Source organism: Takifugu flavidus, chromosome 3, assembly GCF_003711565.1.
Source record: "Takifugu flavidus isolate HTHZ2018 chromosome 3, ASM371156v2, whole genome shotgun sequence".
Classification (NCBI taxonomy): Eukaryota; Metazoa; Chordata; class Actinopteri; order Tetraodontiformes; family Tetraodontidae; genus Takifugu; species Takifugu flavidus.
The window spans coordinates 5,630,298-5,648,732 of NC_079522.1; the positions used below are offsets into that span (position 1 = coordinate 5,630,298).

At 43.6% G+C, this 18,435-nt stretch overlaps 4 protein-coding genes and 1 non-coding gene across 8 annotated transcripts; 3 read left to right on the plus strand and 2 right to left on the minus strand.

Annotated features, from left to right (window-relative positions):
• Positions 1 to 263: 263 nt before the first annotated feature.
• On the minus strand, positions 264 to 2,874 carry nit1 (nitrilase 1). Of its 4 annotated transcripts, none has more exons than XM_057027343.1 (7): positions 2,852 to 2,874; positions 2,374 to 2,427; positions 1,986 to 2,219; positions 1,721 to 1,824; positions 1,499 to 1,635; positions 1,157 to 1,285; positions 264 to 1,080 (listed from the first exon to the last, which is right to left on the minus strand). In XM_057027343.1, the coding sequence occupies exons 1-7, from the start codon at positions 2,857 to 2,859 to the stop codon at positions 814 to 816; spliced, it is 933 nt and encodes a 310-aa protein (XP_056883323.1). In that variant the 5' UTR covers positions 2,860 to 2,874; the 3' UTR covers positions 264 to 813. The 4 variants fall into 4 exon arrangements, with proteins under 4 accessions (XP_056883323.1, XP_056883324.1, XP_056883325.1 ...); XM_057027344.1 differs by lacking the exon at positions 2,852 to 2,874 and adding an exon at positions 2,520 to 2,672; XM_057027345.1 differs by lacking the exon at positions 2,852 to 2,874 and adding an exon at positions 2,520 to 2,672 and having other exon boundaries at positions 1,986 to 2,264.
• pfdn2 (prefoldin subunit 2) lies at positions 2,823 to 5,134 on the plus strand. The gene is made up of 4 exons (XM_057027346.1): positions 2,823 to 2,978; positions 3,638 to 3,726; positions 3,818 to 3,941; positions 4,137 to 5,134. The coding sequence occupies exons 1-4, from the start codon at positions 2,898 to 2,900 to the stop codon at positions 4,314 to 4,316; spliced, it is 474 nt and encodes a 157-aa protein (XP_056883326.1). The 5' UTR covers positions 2,823 to 2,897; the 3' UTR covers positions 4,317 to 5,134.
• A 303-nt stretch (positions 5,135 to 5,437) lies between these two features.
• Positions 5,438 to 5,519, minus strand: trnas-gcu (transfer RNA serine (anticodon GCU)). The gene has a single exon. It is a non-coding gene; the product is annotated as a tRNA-Ser (tRNA).
• Positions 5,520 to 5,565: 46 nt separating this feature from the next.
• On the plus strand, positions 5,566 to 8,776 carry b4gat1 (beta-1,4-glucuronyltransferase 1). Its single transcript, XM_057027341.1, has 2 exons — positions 5,566 to 7,164; positions 7,277 to 8,776. Exons 1-2 carry the CDS (start codon positions 6,061 to 6,063, stop codon positions 7,466 to 7,468), a joined length of 1,296 nt encoding a protein of 431 aa, XP_056883321.1. The 5' UTR covers positions 5,566 to 6,060; the 3' UTR covers positions 7,469 to 8,776.
• Positions 8,777 to 15,110: 6,334 nt separating this feature from the next.
• six7 (SIX homeobox 7) lies at positions 15,111 to 18,435 on the plus strand. The gene is made up of 3 exons (XM_057027204.1): positions 15,111 to 15,874; positions 16,925 to 17,088; positions 17,223 to 18,435. The coding sequence occupies exons 1-3, from the start codon at positions 15,467 to 15,469 to the stop codon at positions 17,431 to 17,433; spliced, it is 783 nt and encodes a 260-aa protein (XP_056883184.1). The 5' UTR covers positions 15,111 to 15,466; the 3' UTR covers positions 17,434 to 18,435.

Here is an 18,435-nt window from a genome sequence, read left to right on the forward strand (position 1 = left end):
TTACTTTAGAAAAACAAACCGCATTGCTGGACTTTCTTTGGCTACTTCTAATGACCTATGAAAACCGACTATTTTGGGCCGACCCATCATAATATAATATCCAAGCTCGCTCAAGATTCAAGTTTTGAATCCGACAGTAAAGCAGAATCATGTGATCCAACATGTGACGTTCTCACTGACATTAACCAGTTAACTCTGTAAAATATCAACTAACAGGAGTTACACAGTAACCAAAGGCGATTACATTAAGAACTGACATTAGCTATAATAAATACAGTATTTTATTAGTACAGACAGGTATTTGAATTTTGTACGTTTCAACCGGTGTAATTTTATTTTTGTTCAAGTGTAAATTCATGTAAAACTTTTAAAATGTCTGTTAAGTAGAAAGACAGTATCTAATTTAAGCATAAAAAATACAACAGACATAAAGGTTAAACATAATTCCGCAGGGTGATTCCGAAATACAGACTGATTTACAAATACTCACTCACTCACTCACTTTCTACCGCTTGTTCCTCCACTGAGGGTCGCGGGGGGACTGGAGCCTATCCCAGCTCAATGGGCGGAGGCAGGGTACACCCTGGACTGGACTCCAGTCAATCGCAGGGCTATTTACAAATACATATGTACACTGATGACAACTTTCATGTTTTGGTTTTGTTGTAAATAGCACCATCTATTGATCAGAATGAGTAATTTAAATACATTAGAGTCCAAGTCCATATCTTGGAGCTTTGATCGCATATTGATCCATATTAAACCTCTATTTAGCCAAAGATCTTCTGTTCAGTTTGCTGCTTTGACTTGCAGTCACGTCCGCTCTAGACTATGATAGAAAACAGTGTCCCTGCGGTGTTGCTGGACTGGCATGTGCTTCCTAGTGCTGTAGAGCTTCTCCATGTTTAGCTCCACCAGCATCAAACCTGGCTTCTCCCCTCCACAGTCCGCCAACACATCACCCCAGGGGTCCACCGCCAGCGCGTGTCCGTATGACGCGCGCTTGTCGTGGTGCTGGCCGACCTGTGCCGCTGCCAGGACAAAACACTGGTTCTCAATTGCCCGTGCTCGTAACAACACCTGCAAAAAAACATATTTTGATTTTGCTTTTCTTGGTTTTTCAAGTCCAGCCTTGGCAATCATTAACAACTCCCACCTCCCAGTGAGCCCGTCCTGTTGCTACAGTGAAAGCTGATGGATATGTCAGAATCTGGGCACCCCCATCCTTTTGCAACGCCAAGGACAACTCGGGGAATCTCAGATCATAGCAGATGCCCAAACCAACCTGGCAACAATATTAGTTGGCAATTAACATTGGTTACTTATTTAAACATTCATAATAAATACATTCCTTGTGTCACTTATTAAACCTTGCACTGTATGTTTAGTTTGTTTATCCATGGCTCAGAAATAGTTGGAGATACTACTGCTCATTCTAAGTTGTTTGCAAGTCAGGATCATATTATAATGTGATTATTATGACAAGTTAAAAAGTCACCTTGCCAATAGGAGTTTGGACTGGAGCGACGAGGGATGGTCCAGAGATTGTGAAGGCACTTTCTTTAAGAGAAACACCTTTTTCAGGCAGCTCCATATCAAACAAATGGGACTTCCTGTAGACAGAAACAGTTTTGCCTGTGAATGGAATGAGAATGTCAGTAAAAGAGTAATTTCTGCGCAATAAAGTAACGTGGGTGTGTTTGCGTGGGACAGGCAGCACCTTGCTCATCAATGATTACATGGCTGTTATAGATCCGTCTGTCAGATCCCCAGTCGTGTCCTCGCTCGTGAAACCCTCCCAGAGACAGCCAAATTCCTAATTTCCTGTAAACAGCGCAGATTAAAATATTCTGCCAAAACAAGTGCCGATTAAATTAATGATAGGATATCAGTAAAAATGGAGAGAAAATATATATATACACTTTTTTTTTTTTAAATAAATGGTGGTCTATGCACAAGACAAATAGACAAATTGTTTTTCCCACCTGGCTAGCTGGCAATATTGCGTAATTGTGTCCCCTGTCAAGGGCTCAGATAATGACAGTGTCTCTTCTCGACTGGACCCGATATAGTCAAAGCCTTCAGGGAGAAAGACCATAGCGGCTCCCCGCTCCTTGGCTTCTTCCACCAGCTGGGTACAGGCAGACAAGTTGGCTGCTTTGTCTGTGGTGGCTGTCATTTGACACACAGCAGCCAGTGGCCACTGTGATGTAGACATCCTTCGTGCACAAGATTTAATAGTCCATCAATAACGACATTTATAACTGCAGTAAGGATAAATAGACAATACATACAATAAATATATAAAGACATGGAGAAACGTCCGTTAAATTTAAGTTTCTTTACCGTTGTCTGGTAGAACAGTCTACTCACCTATTTATCTGTTTAAGTCCTTGTCTGCAAGCTGGAAAAAGGCCAATAAATTTCCTGGAGGTTGCCAAAATGCACGTGACTGGGATCAATGACTTAATCATGTCAAACAACGTGTCATATTACAATATGTTTGAACTAATGTCTACCTGCACACAACCCTCAGGCTTCTTGATCATTGAACTTGCCGAGTCCTTTTCTCTTCTTCACTTAACAGTGTGCAACTATCAGGGCAAACTAGCTCCACCTGCTGGGTGATATTTGCACTAGCAGCGCAATAATACTAAAGAGCAAATGTAGAATATAATGTAAAGCGTTCAGCAGATCAGACCACGGGGCATAACGGTCATTGAGAATTCAAAATTTTTGTTGCTGACAGGTATCAAAATTTTGACATCACTACGAGAGAAACATGATTAATTACACAGCATGACGTCGACCTGCCTTCCCACCCTCGCAGAGTTTACGCTCTGGCACTTACTCGGGCATCCAGCTGAGGGGTCCTTCACAGCAACACCCATTTCAAGATGGCAGCCAACAGTAGCAGCACGGGTAGCAAATCTAGCAATAGCAGCGGCGGAAAACAGTCCACTCCGTCAGCAGAACAGGTATTTTCACCTATAGAAATACATCCTTTAACCTTCACAACTGTTTTTCGATGTTTCACCCTTGTTGGGTGAAGCTAAAGTGGTTTAATCTGATACCAAGGCTAGCGTTAGCTTCCCGATCGCCATCATTCGCCTGTCATGATGCGTTTACCATATCCTTTTTCAACAATGTGCCACTATAGATGCTCTAGATTTTCAAAATAATTGCAGTTTATTGTGTTATTAAACTTTTATTTAGATACATATGCATTGTAATTGACCACGTGCTTGTGCATTTAAGTGAGCTTTATTAGGCTTGGTGGGTTCAACCGACTTTCCGACCCAAAAGTGTGAAACTATTTTTATCCCTGAAGAACGCACAGTTCTTATAATAGTACACCAAGGCTAGTATTCATTATATTACAACTTTATACCGTAGACAGTTGATGTAATTACAAAGCTGTTATTTCCCCAGTGGCTTGAATTTCTATTTTTGTACATGGTTTTGATCCCATCCCTTAGGATTTCTCATCTCTTATTAATAGCTGTTTAGCAGTGCTAAATTTGTCTGAGACTTCACTAAATTCAACTCTAGACATGTAAAAGTTATAACATAACTGATTTGTAAATATTTCATTGGTTCTGTTACACAAATCCTTTTTGTGACTGTATTATGTTAGGTGGTAGCAACCTTTCAAAGGATGCGTCAAGAACAGCGTAGTATGGCTTCTAAAGTTGCAGAGTTGGAGATGAACATCAACGAGCACAGGTTTGCAGAACAGATTAACCCACGCACGTATACATGGATTTGTCGGGTTTTTCGTTTTTGCAGTGAATAATTTTATATTCTTTTATTCCAGCCTAGTAATTGACACCTTACAAGATGTGGATCCTTCACGTAAATGCTTTCGTTTAGTAGAAGGAATACTGGTGGAGAGAACTGTAAAAGAAGTTTTACCTGCCCTGGAAAATAACAAAGAGGAGGTGACTACTGACACTAGAACTTAATGTATCTTTGAATGTTTTGATTTCAATGTTTTAATGGAATGGAACAAAAAATGGATAACACGTTTGTGTAAATTTGTCATAATGTAATTCACACAGGGTCATTTTTCAGTCATTTTAAACAAGAGTGATCTTGGATACTATTTTATTTTGTCTTTCTCTTCTCCCCTGCAGATGTCAAAAGTAATTGTGTCCCTCAATACAAAGATGCAGGCGAAAGGACGGGAACTCACAGAGTACAGGGAACGTTACAACATCCGGTTGGTGGGAGAAGGGGAAAAAGAGGCACAAGGCCAATCATCTTCAGGGGAGAGCGAAGGTTCTAAAAGCGCAGCTGGTGTTTTAGTCTCATAGGTTGTTGTAATAGTACAAAACTGTAGGGCCTTATTATTTCGCAATTATAATAAAGAAATTGAACTCTTCACGTGACAGTTTAAAATCCAGCTTACTTGTGTCAATGGTAGCGCATGTAAAAATATTGTGTGCATTTGCCTTTCTTTGACGCTAATCTTTTATTTTTGTATTTCTAAACAATGACATAAGTAAGAAATAAACCCAAGTTTGTGTTCAGTGAATAGTAATTATTGCACTGTCTAAAACTGCCAATTTTTTTCATTGTCTTTAATAAACGCTGAGGGGTTGACATGAACGCGTTTTGCAAATAATTATATACACCATGTACTTATTGAGTAAATGAGATTTTGGAATAACAACTAAAAAATGATTAGGTGTGAAATCGCATAAGGTCCTAAAATAGGTGGAACTACCTTAATTGTGTTGCAAACCTGGGTCCTGGAAGGTATTTGAGTTGTGAAGTTCATGAACAAGATTATACTGTAAACAAGTGGATACCCAAAAATTACTCCTGTCAACTTTGCTCCGCCTCTCTTTGTGCAACATGCTGCAAATTAAAACATCCTCTAATAAGCAGAAGGTTTGTTCATACAACAGATCTGGGTTTGTTTTTGGTGGTTACTAAAGCAAAGGCGGATATAACCATACAAGTCTGTAGAAGCAAACTAAACCACTGTCAGCAGTGCATGGGTGCACATTGAATATCTGACAAGCATATAAATAAAAACCATCTGGCTCTGATATTTGCTGTTGCACAGTACATATAGTTGTCAGGATAAAAGTTTTTGTTGATGTGAATTAAAATGCTTCATTTGTGATTGTGTCTGGCATCTCAATATTTTATGTGTTCTTGAAACAGTCTTTCCTGATACAAATGTAGATTGTCTGCATTAGAATATTACAAATAACACAAGACTTTGTAGACTTCTTCTGTAGCTCATGATAATATAATCTCAAAAAATTGAATCTTATATCTCATAAGATCAAATATTATGTGCCAAAAAGATTTGTGATTACATTGGTATCCTTTAAGATTCAAGACTTATTTTGTATACGAGCGTGGTTTACATGTTTAGAAGCCAAAAGATCGGAAATTAGTCGAGAAGAGTAATAAAGAACTCCGACGAGGATGGGATTCGAACCCACGCGTGCAGAGCACAATGGATTAGCAGTCCATCGCCTTAACCACTCGGCCACCTCGTCGGGCGACTACGTCCATTGAACAGATCACCTTTGAAGAGGATCATAAACATCTTCAGCTACAGATGACGTCTGCGTAAACGTGTAACCCAGTTCTGAATAACCCAACAATAGGTTTATATAATTTCTTTCTTATATAAGTTCTTTCATAGCGGTGGAACAGCAACAAATTTTAATGTTTAGTAATCCACTGCGCCTTTATATGTGCCGTTACGGTTATTACGTATTTACATGCGCCGTCGTCGCAGCATCAATAGCAAAGAAGACGACAACTGGATATTTCTGTGAAAATAATCGAAACTGGATTGCAGTCAGCATTTTACCTTGCTAGTTCGCACTGGTCTGAAGTCAGGCGGAGCCTCGCAGCGTTAATGCAAAGTATGCGTGCATGTGTGCTATGTTTACCGCCGTATCGGCTACATTGTTAGCATCGATCTTGTAACGCAACCTATGGAATTGGCTGAAGCATTGCTCTACAAGAATCGGCCACCTTCCGTGCACCTGCTTCGTGTATGGTAATTAGCTAATTAGTTTCTTTTCTGGAATGCATCTCTCCAAGAAATGTTCTGCGTTCAAAGTGGTGCTCGGTGCTCTACTGATAGTGGCGCTCCTGCAGCTCCTATACCTGTCTTTCTTATCCAAGTTTCACGGTAAGCAGCAGCGTTACCGGTACTCAGAGCTCTTTGGAGGGTCTGGGGGTAAGACGAATGGGCACCCCGAGAAAAACTGGCGGAAAGAGCGTCTGAGATATTCCCTGTCCACCGGTGGGATCTTTGACAACAGTGGTCAGTACCGTGTCTACAAGAGCTTGATCAAAAGTGACTTCACCACAAACCTCAAACCAGGATCTGACCCCAGCTCGAACATCCTGACCTTAGCGACACACACGACCATCAACAACCTGCATCACCTGGAATCTCTCCTGGAAAGGTGGCAGAATCCGCTGTCCGTAGCCATATTTGCACATGGTGAAGATGTCAGGTTTGCCACCGCGCTGGTCTATGCGCTCAGCTTCTTCTGCCCCCAAATTCAAGCGCTGGTGGACTTCCATTTGGTCTGCCTTTCGGGAGAGACGGCTAGCTTTCCCGAAAAGGACCGCGAGCATTTTGCTGGGCTGGAGGACTGCGCCTCTGTGTTCCTCAGGCTGGAGAAGCACAGGGATAAGTACAAAAACTATGACATCAGTGGAAACGTCTCCTACCCCAACAACCTTCTCCGTAATGTCGCCAGAAGCGGCACTGAATCCGCCTACGTCTCGGTCATCGACATCGACATGATGCCAAGCGCTGACCTTCACCAGCAGTTCCTGGCCATGGTCAGGAAGCACAAGCCAGCCGGCGATGAGGTGTTTGTCCTGCCCGCCTTCGAGATCCGCCACGCCAGGAAGATCCCAGCCAACAAGGCGGAGCTGGTTCAGCTCTACCAGGTTGGGGAGGTCCGGCCCTTTTACGAAGAACTGTGCCCTCGCTGTCAAGCCCCCACCAACTACTCACGGTGGGTGAACAGTCACGTTAGGGAGACGGCCACTCTTGAAGTCGCCTACACAATCGCATGGGTGGACCCCTGGGAGCCGTTCTACATCGGGCCCAACAGCGTGCCCCTTTTTGATGAAAACTTCAAGCAATACGGCTTCAATCGGATCAGCCAGGTTTGTTTAACTTAAGCATCTGAAACAGTTCTTATGAAATATTTGTAAAAACTCCATGTCGTGGTTTTTTCTTTTTATTTGCGGCCTCCAACCACCTTTTTCATGTTCCCAGAGTTGCGAGCTCTTCGTGGCCGGGTACAAGTTCTCAGTTCTGAGCTCAGCCTTCGTTGTGCACCGCGGATTCAAAATCCAAGGGGAGTTTCATGCCAGGAAGGACGAGGAGAACAAACGCAACCGGGTTTTGTTTCGCAGCTTCAAAGAGGGCCTGAAAACCAAATATCCATCCTCCATCCGACGCTGCTGAAATGAGACATGGACCGAATCACATATCCTGCCTATTTGTACTGTGCCAAATGACGTACGTCCACCTTACTTGTTTTTGCCCAGATTTAGTGTCCGTCAGTATTTCCTTTCTCAAAACGTCCTTTTACAAATTGCTTTTGATACAGTTGGAGTTAGAATGAATCGATTTCCTTGGTTTGCTTCTCGGTTCTCTACATGTGACGCAACCACCACTTGTGCTAAATCCGCTTTATTGTTGCCATGATTCCAGCTGAAATCACAGGGAGTCAAGTAGGCACAGAATGATTATCATGTCCGTTGTTCGGTATTTTTACTCATGTCTGCAATAACAACTTTTTATGAATTTGAAAATAATATTCACAAGTAAATACCACTAATAACCCCCACCAGAAAGGGAGGGGGTTTCACTTTTGCCTAAAATGTATTTATGATAGTCAGCATTAATGTAATTCTCATCAAAGCCAGTAGGTTTTTATTATTACAGCAAGAAAGGTGTTATTTCTTTCAGCGATGTGCCAGAATACTTTAAAATAAGGAAGTGTGGCTGACTAAAACAAGCTATCCATCCATGCAGATAATAATGTAAAGGCAGGCTGGTGCAAATATTTTACTGTAACTTCTACCTCCGAGTCTAAATAATCCACCCTGGTTCCTGACCGAGCTTTTGATGCCAGTAAATTCTGTGTTTTGCCACCAGGTGGCAGTAAACGCTTGAGCTTTTCAGTACACCGTTTTTTCTATATAAATATTACAGAAATCCAGAGCTGTGTGGACTTGGCCCCACGTATGTCAGCAGAGGGAAGGGAAACAAAAGCACACAGGCCATTAAATGAAACAAGTGACTGATGAAACTGTTTTTTTAAGGGAATTACACTACTACACAATGGAGCCAGTGGGTCAAAGGTCAAAATGTAGCATTACAAACGGGTCACCTGATTAAAGAATTTCTGTGTAAACCATGAACAAGACGAATCCCGTGGACTCGTAGCTATGGGAACTATCTTTGCACTCGAACATGAACTTCTGACAGAAATAATTCTTGTTTAATCTTGTTTTTGTGTGTCCGGTGACAATGCAAATATTCATAAATTAGATATTTTAAGTGTTAAGTTGCTATGTGATTGCTGCTTATGTTGGTTTTATGATATATTTATTGCAGAAAATATGTTTGTTAGCATGAGTTTGTTTCTTTTTTGTTTTCAGGATGCTATCAAATCACACAATTCTGACGGTATTGTTTGTTCACGACGTGTAACGCCTGATTTGCATAACTGGAGTTGGCTAATAAAGCTGCTGGGTGATGAATGAAGGACGTCTGATACTCATTGCGCCTCAGTTGCTACTATGACAAGCATCATCAGTCACAGGGGTGCTCTTTGAGCACTTGGAGACACACCAATCCAATCAGTTATCCTTACCGCAGGGATTTCTACTGTCAATTAGTGTTGACATTATCTGTATAAGTTACAGGGTGTAAATCAGGACACACAAGAAACAGCAGCTGTTGCAGCCAGTAATGCACATTGCAAATTTAAGTCATTTAACATAAAAAACCTAGTGGAAGCCATGGAATTCGCCAAAACATTGAGATGAACCTGGTGTAAGGAGGTATAAAATGGCAGTTTAACAGCATCCCTGTACCGATTCCATGTGATGGGTGATTACAGGGTGAGTCAGGACGGCATCCACTTAAAAGCTCCTATTAACTAATTAGCATTTCTATTAAAGTCGACTTTTGAGGGAAGCTTCAATAAGGCGCCAGATTTCCACGTTTGCGATATTTCAGTGGCGGCCATCTGCAAATGAAAGAGACCTGCCCAAAGTTTAGAAACGTCGGTGAAGATAGTCTGTGAAAGTTGGGGAAGAGAATGCCCTGGAGGGCCATCTGTCTGGTGATGCGAGGCACGTGTAACATTACGCACTTGACCGAGGCCAGTGCGCCGGTTTTTTGTGACTAAGCCTCTATTACCCGTCGCGCAACAGACCGGCATGCCAGGGCCTGGCGGCACGCAACTCGGACCCTTTGGTTTTGGATCAGCTCTCGCTAGGCATCCCGAATCGAGTGGTCTGTGTCCGTGTGTGGGTTAGCATCCCCCTTCAAGCGAATAACGGCTACGATGTCAACCGGCGGTGGTCAATTTTTCCCAGTCTAGCCCTTGACCTCGGCAATAAACAATGCGGCAGAAGGTGCAGAAATGTTTGGGAGGGCTGGGATGGGGGGGGGGGTCTTGTGAGGATCAAGACTGCCAGGTTTGGTGAGGTAAAGTGGGGTTTACATTGGCAGCTTTGGGGAGTGGAGGCTTATCTGGGTCAGAGAGCTTTACGACACAAGCAATTAGGGCTGCCCTTTCTTGTGTATGCTAGCAGGAGGGGAGGCCTCCTGCCATCTAGATTAGCCGCCCTGCCTGGGCCGGCAGTGCTCCGTGGCTTCTGGATTGTGTTGGGGGGGTGGGGGTTGAACCAGCTGGAGGGCGAGATGAGCGTGGAGATCCTCTGAGTGGGTGGGGAGGAAAACGGACCAGCGGAAGGGGTCAAAAACGCCAGCGTTGTCCTTCTGGGTCGGTGAGCAAGGGAGAAATTAGGGAGTCAATGACCCGAACTGATGAAAGGAATTTGGGACCGCAGACAAAAACAAGTGTCCGTTTGTCCCCTTTATAGTTGGACAGCGGTTGGAAGAGAGTGCCTATATGTCCCTCAGCTTGATATCGGCTTTTTTAGTGGCCACTTGACTGGAAGGATTTACAACTGATTAGTCCAAATGGTTTAGAGCGATTTAACCAAATAAACAGTTTGCTAACGGGGGTGTCTCACTTTGAAAATACACAAAAAAACCTCATTGTGTAGCAACAGCGGTGCCACAATAGAGGTCGTCACAAAATGACACCCTATTGCATAACATAGTGCATTAGATAAATAAAGTAAAGTTAAAGAAACTTAAATAGAGAACAGCTCATTAATTAATCTGAAATGTCAGAAAAATGGTGAAAATAGTGTTTTGTTTTGATTTTCTTTGCAGTATCCAGGTTTGCTTGACTTCCTCAATTATTTCGGTCCATCCGGCCAGAGCATATAAGAAAAACCACAACTACTGAATTAAACCAACCTTGTATTTAATTAATAAAACTGGGAAACAATCCATAGAGCTTCATATATTTGCCATTGTTTCTCATAAACTACACAGTTTAAAGTTAGTTAAAGTCACCCATTGTCCAGAATGCCTTCCGTGCCAACTTTGGGAGAAAATGACCAGCTTGCCTGATTAAAAAACATTAGGAGACAAAAGCCATTCAAAGCGCACGCGTATCGCTCGGCCTCTAAACTGGTGTTGTTGGCCGGCCAGGCCGCGCACATCTTAAAGGTACACCTCTAAAACCAGACTATCCAGCCTGGACGACAGCAGTAATGAGACGTGACATGGCCCCGGGGAAAGAAAAGGAGGCCTAACAGATATAGGTAATCCTTCTCACCAAACTAACGCCTCTTAGCCTTCCACCCCTGCTGTCGCATAAGCCCCGGCGGGAAAACACACAACAGACAGGCACACACACACACACACACACACATGGCCCAGGTGAGTCATCATAGAGGGGTGTTATACATGTGTCCAGGGCGCCAACGTGCTGGTTTTCATGTCACCGGAAAGTGAACGCACACAAACATGTGTGCACTGCAGCGTGAATTAATTCTGCCTCGATCAATACACTAATGCAAGGCTCATGGGTCGCGGTTGTGCAGTGCCAGATGAGGAGAGCTATGATACAATTACCCCCAGGTTTCCGCGGTGCAAAGGTATCAGAGATGTTCCTGATGGATTTTCGGCCCATAATCCCACGTTTGCAACAGCCTGTGTGGAATTTCGCTTGAATCACGTATGGTTTTTAATATACACGTTCAGTACGGGGGGGGGGGGGGTGACCCCTTCCTCAAAGGAATGCTGGAGATTAAGCCGGATTTATATCACAGATTAAATTTTAGCAGTGACAAAACAACATGACAAAAATCAATATAAGGGAGGACAGATATTTGTTTTCACTGCTTCGGGGAGGAATTTATTGCTTTTGCTGTAAACAACTTTTAAAGTCAGTGGTGGAATTAATTTAAAAGTGCCGCATGGCAATCACCAGTCAAACCTACAACCAGTCGATCAAATGTACTGAGGGCTTGGAAAATGTCCCTCATGAGCCTCTTAAATGCATCATAAAAGGGGTCATCATGAAAAAAACCATCTGATCTTTGCCCCCACCCCTTCCTGTCCAGTCCTTAAACTGGTTTCGCACAAATGAAGTCGTTGTGATCTACTTAAACTTTATAGCAAATGAATTCGTATGAACTTCGGAATGTGGAAGTATGGCAACACATCCCTGGGATCAGGACAGAATCGTGCATATCAGTGGGGTTACTACAAACCTTCACCCGGCTCTCACGTTCCTGCCTTCCCAGGGCCATTCCCCTCTCAAAAACAAATGCAGCCTGTCTAATAGGAGTCGGCCATGAGCATCCTAATGGAGAAGGGTGTCCCTGAATGCAACAGCCGGGCGGCAGGGCGTGGATGGGACAGGTTAAACAGAGAGGATCGGGGGGGGACGTAAGTCACCAAAGCAGGAATTAATGAGCATTATAGCATTAGGTAAGAATAAGCCCCACCTTAAATCCAACAGGATTTCTAAACAACCAGTAACACCTGTTACATACGATGGAAGTGGAAGAGGATTTTGCAATGAAGCGGTTGAGGGCGTCCGCTACGCCGTTGTCAGGCCACACTTAGAGGGGGGCTTTGGAAAAACCCTTAAAAGGTCAACTCCCTAATGTTTTCAAAACGAGGTGGCCTGTATACCGGTTTGCATAAACCAATGCCTTTGGATGCCATTAAAGTAAGCATGAAAACTTTATTGACAAGTCAGCACACCACAGCGAACAGAACCGATAATCCCTCCAAAAAACCCGTTCCTTCCAAACAACAGCGGAAGTCTTGGCTTGCTACTGTGTCACCCAGTCAGCCGTGGCTATAAAAGCCCTCTGACCACAATCAGGGACAAAAAACCCACACTCCAGTCTGAGCCGAGACTTCCCCAGCTATATTTTAAAAAGCCTTAAATTGGAATTTGCCAGGTAGCCCTGAGCCTGTGGTAATCTGATCCCTCCAAACAGTAAACATGATATCGCCTTGGGCGTGGTTTCGTCCCGCTGGAGGGGAACAAAAATCCACCTGTTAATCATACCGGGAAAGAACATCTCATTACGCAAATAATCTCCAGATAGTATTTAACTTCACACCCCGAAGTGTAAAGGAGCTTGAAGAGGCGCTCTGACCGACCCGGAGAACTTGGAAATGGACGTTTGGGACCAAACCGCAAACCAAGTCATGGCCTACTCTGTCAGCGAATGTGCCCCTCTCTCGCCCTCTCCGGGGCACTTTTTGTCTGGGGCCGGTTAAAGCTAACAAAGTGCGCATGGGGGTGATGGGAGGGGGTGACTCATGGGGGTGGGGGGATAGACCTGTCTGAGAGGATACTGCTATTGAGTTGCAAATGAACTCGTAATTAGCCCTTACACATTTGCCTGGGGGGGATTTACTGTGTGTATGCTCAGACACAAGTGTGTGTGTGTGGGTGAGTGGGTGTGTGTCTGTGTGTGTGTGTGTGTGTGTTTGTGTGTGTTTTAACCCATTTTTCCCTCGAATAGGGGCTGTCGGTGATAAGGAGATAATACTAATTACTTCTCCTCCCAATTGCTTGTTAATTGTGCTTCTTGTGGGTTTAGACCCCCCCCCCCTTCCTCACACATACGCCTGCTGGCAAAATCAACAGGTCATTTTTTTTTTAAATCAGGAGGCTTATGGTTAATCTATTAATTAATTATTCCAAGTGGGGTTCCACCAGCCATGTGATAAGCTAAAGTTACCTTTGTGCAGCTATGGTTATTTCTCCTGTGTAAATAGTTAATTTCTTTAATTTTTGCCAGATTGTTGGCATATCTCCACACTATTCAAAATTAGCTGTGCATTGTTTTGGGACAGGATAAATTATACTTTTATGTTTGACCATAAGGTAATATTCAAGTGTGCACACATCACATGGATCCTCAAACAATTGTGCATAATATGACAAAAATGTCCATAAATATAATCTAACAAACAGTAGAAAAACGGCGTAATTATTCCAAACATATTTTTCTAACATGTACTTCATATACACGATTGAAATTCACAATTTATCCTGTTCATCCCATCACCACTTGATTTATTTATTTGTTTATTCTTGTCCTTGGTTCAGTCTGCTCTGGAAGTGTTAAACAGATTGGGCCAGGGGATTTCCCCATTATATGTGCATGTCACACACACCCCTTCATAAGATGTGTGTGTGTGTGTTGGGGGGGAGTAGTGGCACGAAGAGTGTGAAATGTCGATAGTTTGGATTAACAATTTAGCTAATTTCTCTCCGCCTGTGCACAATTTACACCTAAACCTCCTAAACCCCTTTTCTACGAACCCACCGGCTCACCTCCGTCTAGGTTTCGGATCAAACGTGTATCAAATGGAAGCCGGCGACTTATAAAGTTGCTCTACACCTGCAGCTCCACTGGAGGAGCACCCTGGGATCCAATTTGGATCTCCAGGTTGATGCTAATAGGGTTATCTTGTTGACTGATGCGTTGATTCCAGGAATAAACTGGTTTGTTAATTGATCCAGATCTCACCTTCAACCACTGTGATATTTGAGAGTTGAGCAATGGATAATGATAATGAAATGTACCCAAAAGGTTGTTTTTATCCCTTTACAATTACACCAAAAAAAATCTATAAATGGGGGGTGGGGGTGGGGGAGCAGGCAGGGTCATATCTGTATCCTAGACAGATTTGTAGAGATTTTACCTCTTAGATGATCCGTAACCTGACTGGGACCTTTAAGCAAATCCTAAATACACCTATCATTATACATCATACCTTATCATCACTTATCATCCTGCAAACTACCATCTGTTCTTGCTTTTGGTGTTGTATTTGCCAATTTTGCAAACATGCAACAAACCCCCCACCCACCCACCCATCACACCCCTGATGTGCAAGTGAAGTGTACAGTAGCATGTTTAGACCGGACAGATGCTATCAGGACCTTTAACCTGATTGATAGGAAAATTATCTTAAGGCTGATTAATGAGCCGTGAAGATCAGAAGGATTGAACTGTGCAGCGGATCATTAATTCCCCTCTGCAGTCCGCTGGTGAACCGACGTGTTTCATTATGTCTTGACCCGGCCAGAGGTCAGAAGGAGGATGGACTCCAAGTGCAACGACTTCTGCTTTAATTACGATGGTATTAGAGGGCTGGAGCTTTGTTGGGTCCCCGAATGCACTCCCCTGAGGCCGCCGTGACTCAACCGGCGACCACCTCTGTGGCGGCGGGGCTCGTTTTAAAGTTTGTTTGATTGATAAAGTCCAATAACCACAGAGATCTTCAGATGTGTGTTGCTTATTTTCCGCAGACCATCTTCAACCTCTCACCCCACCCTCACACACACCCCTTCTCCCCCTCCAGGCCTCCATCTCCATCAGATCCGACCTATTAAATCACCCATCCTTCCTTGTTTGCTCGCCGCAATCATCATGACCGTCAATGTATCCTAAGGCTAAGCCAAACAAGCTGATCAGGCAGTCACCTCTATACACACTACCCCCCACTAAGAGGCTAATGGTTGGGGCCGTATAATCCTTCTCAAAACAACCACAGAGATGCTAATTGTATCTAGCTATAAATACAGTTTGACTCCTTGTCCTCTTTATTTGGAGTCGACTCTGGATCGAACTTTACGCACCGGTTTCTCCGTAAAACTTATCCGGGAAAGGGCTTGCATAAGAGAGGCAGCGGTCAACGTACTTGTCTTTATCTGTTTTGTTTTGTTTTGTTTTTTTAAAGAAAGCGCACGGAGATTTACGCACGCACGGATACACCGTCCCATGCTGTCTTGAGCGCTTCCAGTGGGTCAGAAGCCTACAAACCGAGATGTTCCCGTTGCCGATGTTCACGCCGGACCAGGTCGCCCGCGTGTGCGAGAACTTGGAGGAAACGGGGGACATCGAGCGCCTGGGCAGGTTCCTCTGGTCACTGCCCGCCGCCGTCCCGGGCTCGGCCGGGGAGGCGCTGAACCGACACGAATCGGTGATGAGAGCGAGAGCGCTGGTCGCCTTCCACGGTGGGAACTTTGACGCGCTTTACCAGATCCTCCAGACGCACCGGTTTACGCGCGAGTCGCACTCGAAACTTCAGGAACTGTGGTTGGACGCACACTACAGGGAGGCCGAAAGGCTGCGAGGGAGGCCTCTGGGGCCGGTGGAGAAGTACAGGATCCGCAAGAAGTTCCCACTGCCACGCACCATTTGGGACGGCGAGCAGAAAACGCACTGTTTCAAGGTAACGAGAACCTTCTGCATCGTCATAACTTTGTGTTTCTAATCCAAACCCGAGCCATCGTCTCCAAAAAGCACACCGTATCACGATAGGACGTTTTACTTGACATTGAAAAGTGCTTTCTAACCCGACACAGTTGCACAGGCAGTCTGGTTTTTGAGCTCTTAAGATGATAATGGGCAGCCCGGCGCTGATCCCTCCACTGTGCCTCGAAGTCCAATAAACTACTTTCGGTGACCTGATGCAAGATTATAGACATCAGATACGTTCACCATTCACAATATTCGCGCGAAAATCTCCTTAGAAGTGTACGACTTTTTATTTAATACAGATCCTTATACCACTTCTGCGAATTTAGGCGTCTCCAGACGATAAAAATGATACATGTTTCCCAAAGGCACTTTCTCGAGATTGTTACTGGAACACAACTGTCTCTTATTTTGACTTTTATTCATGTATTTTACTCCCATATTTTTTAATCGGCTGTTTATTAACATCGCTTGGGGAAAAAACGCTGATCTATTGGAGCCGGTTTATGGCCTTATTTACTCAAAAAGAGTAATATGACCACTACTGAGTAAAATAATTTCGTCCATTTTGCGAATTTAGTCCTTCCCTAACTGGAAAAGAATTTAAAAAAATACTTTTACGCACTTGTTTTACGTTTGTGAACGTCACCTTGTGGTGGTAGGCACACGTTGCTTTTAAGTTTAACACTGAAACCAGCAGCAGGGGCAGCATCTCCAGCATTTTAAGCCCTTTATTGTGATCTCATTTGGTGGATTTAGATGATTATGGATACTTATACTGTTGATTGTTATCATCTATTTATAAATCCGGCCTAATACGATTATACAGAGCATCATATGAGAGTAATAAGATTATAAATGCTTTAAGACCAAACTATCAAAACATCATTCGTTCATCAATATATTTAAATTTTCAACTTTCAGGGAAGACTTGAACAATAAAAAACTTTTTGAAAAATAAAAATGTTTAAAAAGGGATAAAAGTGATTTAAGACTGCTTAAATGTGGCATATTTGTTCCCAAGGAAAGAACTCGCAGTTTGTTGAGGGAGTGGTACCTCCAAGATCCATACCCCAACCCCTCTCGGAAACGCCACCTGGCCCAGGCAACGGGGCTCACACCCACACAGGTGGGCAACTGGTTTAAAAACCGCCGCCAAAGAGACCGCGCCGCATCTGCAAAGAACAGGTACGGGTCAAAGCCGCATACGCCACCACGACTAAAAAACTAAGAGGAAAATCACAGTTAATTTTGGTCTAAATTAAGTAAGAAATTACAAAGCGTGAAGTCATGAAATCTCTCATGTTTTCCTCCCCACACAGGCTACAGCAGGATCCTTCCCTCGCACCCTCAGAGAACTCCACCAACAGCTCCAGTCAGGAGCGCCGCCATCACGCCCACATGTTGCCTAGCTCCCCTCGCCACATGGGCAGCCCTGGGGCCAGTGACTACAGCGAGGACACTGAACACCGGGAGACGGGGGCGTCCACCCCCGACATCTCCGTCAGCAGCGACAGCGAGTTTGAGTCTTGAGAGGCCTCAGAGATGCTTTCAAAGACGTTTGAGCCTCCTGTGTCTGCGGACACACCAGAGGTGGTTTCAGAGAGCGACACCAGTGGGCACGAAACGCACTTAAAAACGCACCCAGGACCATGAACTTGACTGTTGTGTAAATTATTGTACAGCTGAGCACAGGTCAGCGCTGTAAATAAGTAAACATAGAATGGATCCTTCTAAAAAAAACACAACAGGTTTTTGATAGAAATAATGCCTCTGACCTTTAGATAACAGGGATGTTGATATTCTACCTATGATACTATTTCAGTAAATATTTTAATATACAGCTTTTTCTATTAGTCACGACCGAAATGACTGACCTGTGTGGAAGTTATGACGCCTTCAAATGGCTGTTAATTGAAAGGAATAAATAACATTTACAGGCACATTGATAGTTTGATCATGGTAGACTAACACACTTATAATGTCCAAGGGAAAGCACATTTCACTGCCTTAAATGAAACAGAGCATTATTCTTTTACAGGGCAACATAAATAAGGACACATACTGTACGTCTGTCTACCTTATGCAATGTGCTGTGGACCAGGAATCATTTTGTTGCCATCTGTTTGTCACTTTTAGTATGGTTACTGTTTGAAACGTGAGGCTTTTTTGCTACGAACACACAAGAATAAGGGATGTGCAACACATACGAGTACCAAGACCAGTACCGCTCATGCTGCTTCTTATAAATAAATCATTTTGTAATCATTAAGGAGATGCTCATTGGTTGTGAGCAAAGATGGAGGTGTCAGGCCAATTAATATGGTGGAGCTCTAAAACCAAAAGAGCTGATTGGTCTCAACTTCACGTGCCTACATATGAGTGAAAAATCAGCTTGTCCTCACACGGAAACATCCAAAGGCCTCCTGTTGCTATCTTTCTGACAAACCAACATTTCTCAAACCACTTGAATTCAATGAAGAGATGTATTTTGTAAATGCTCCATGTAAATAAATGGACTTGTTTTTATCCAAA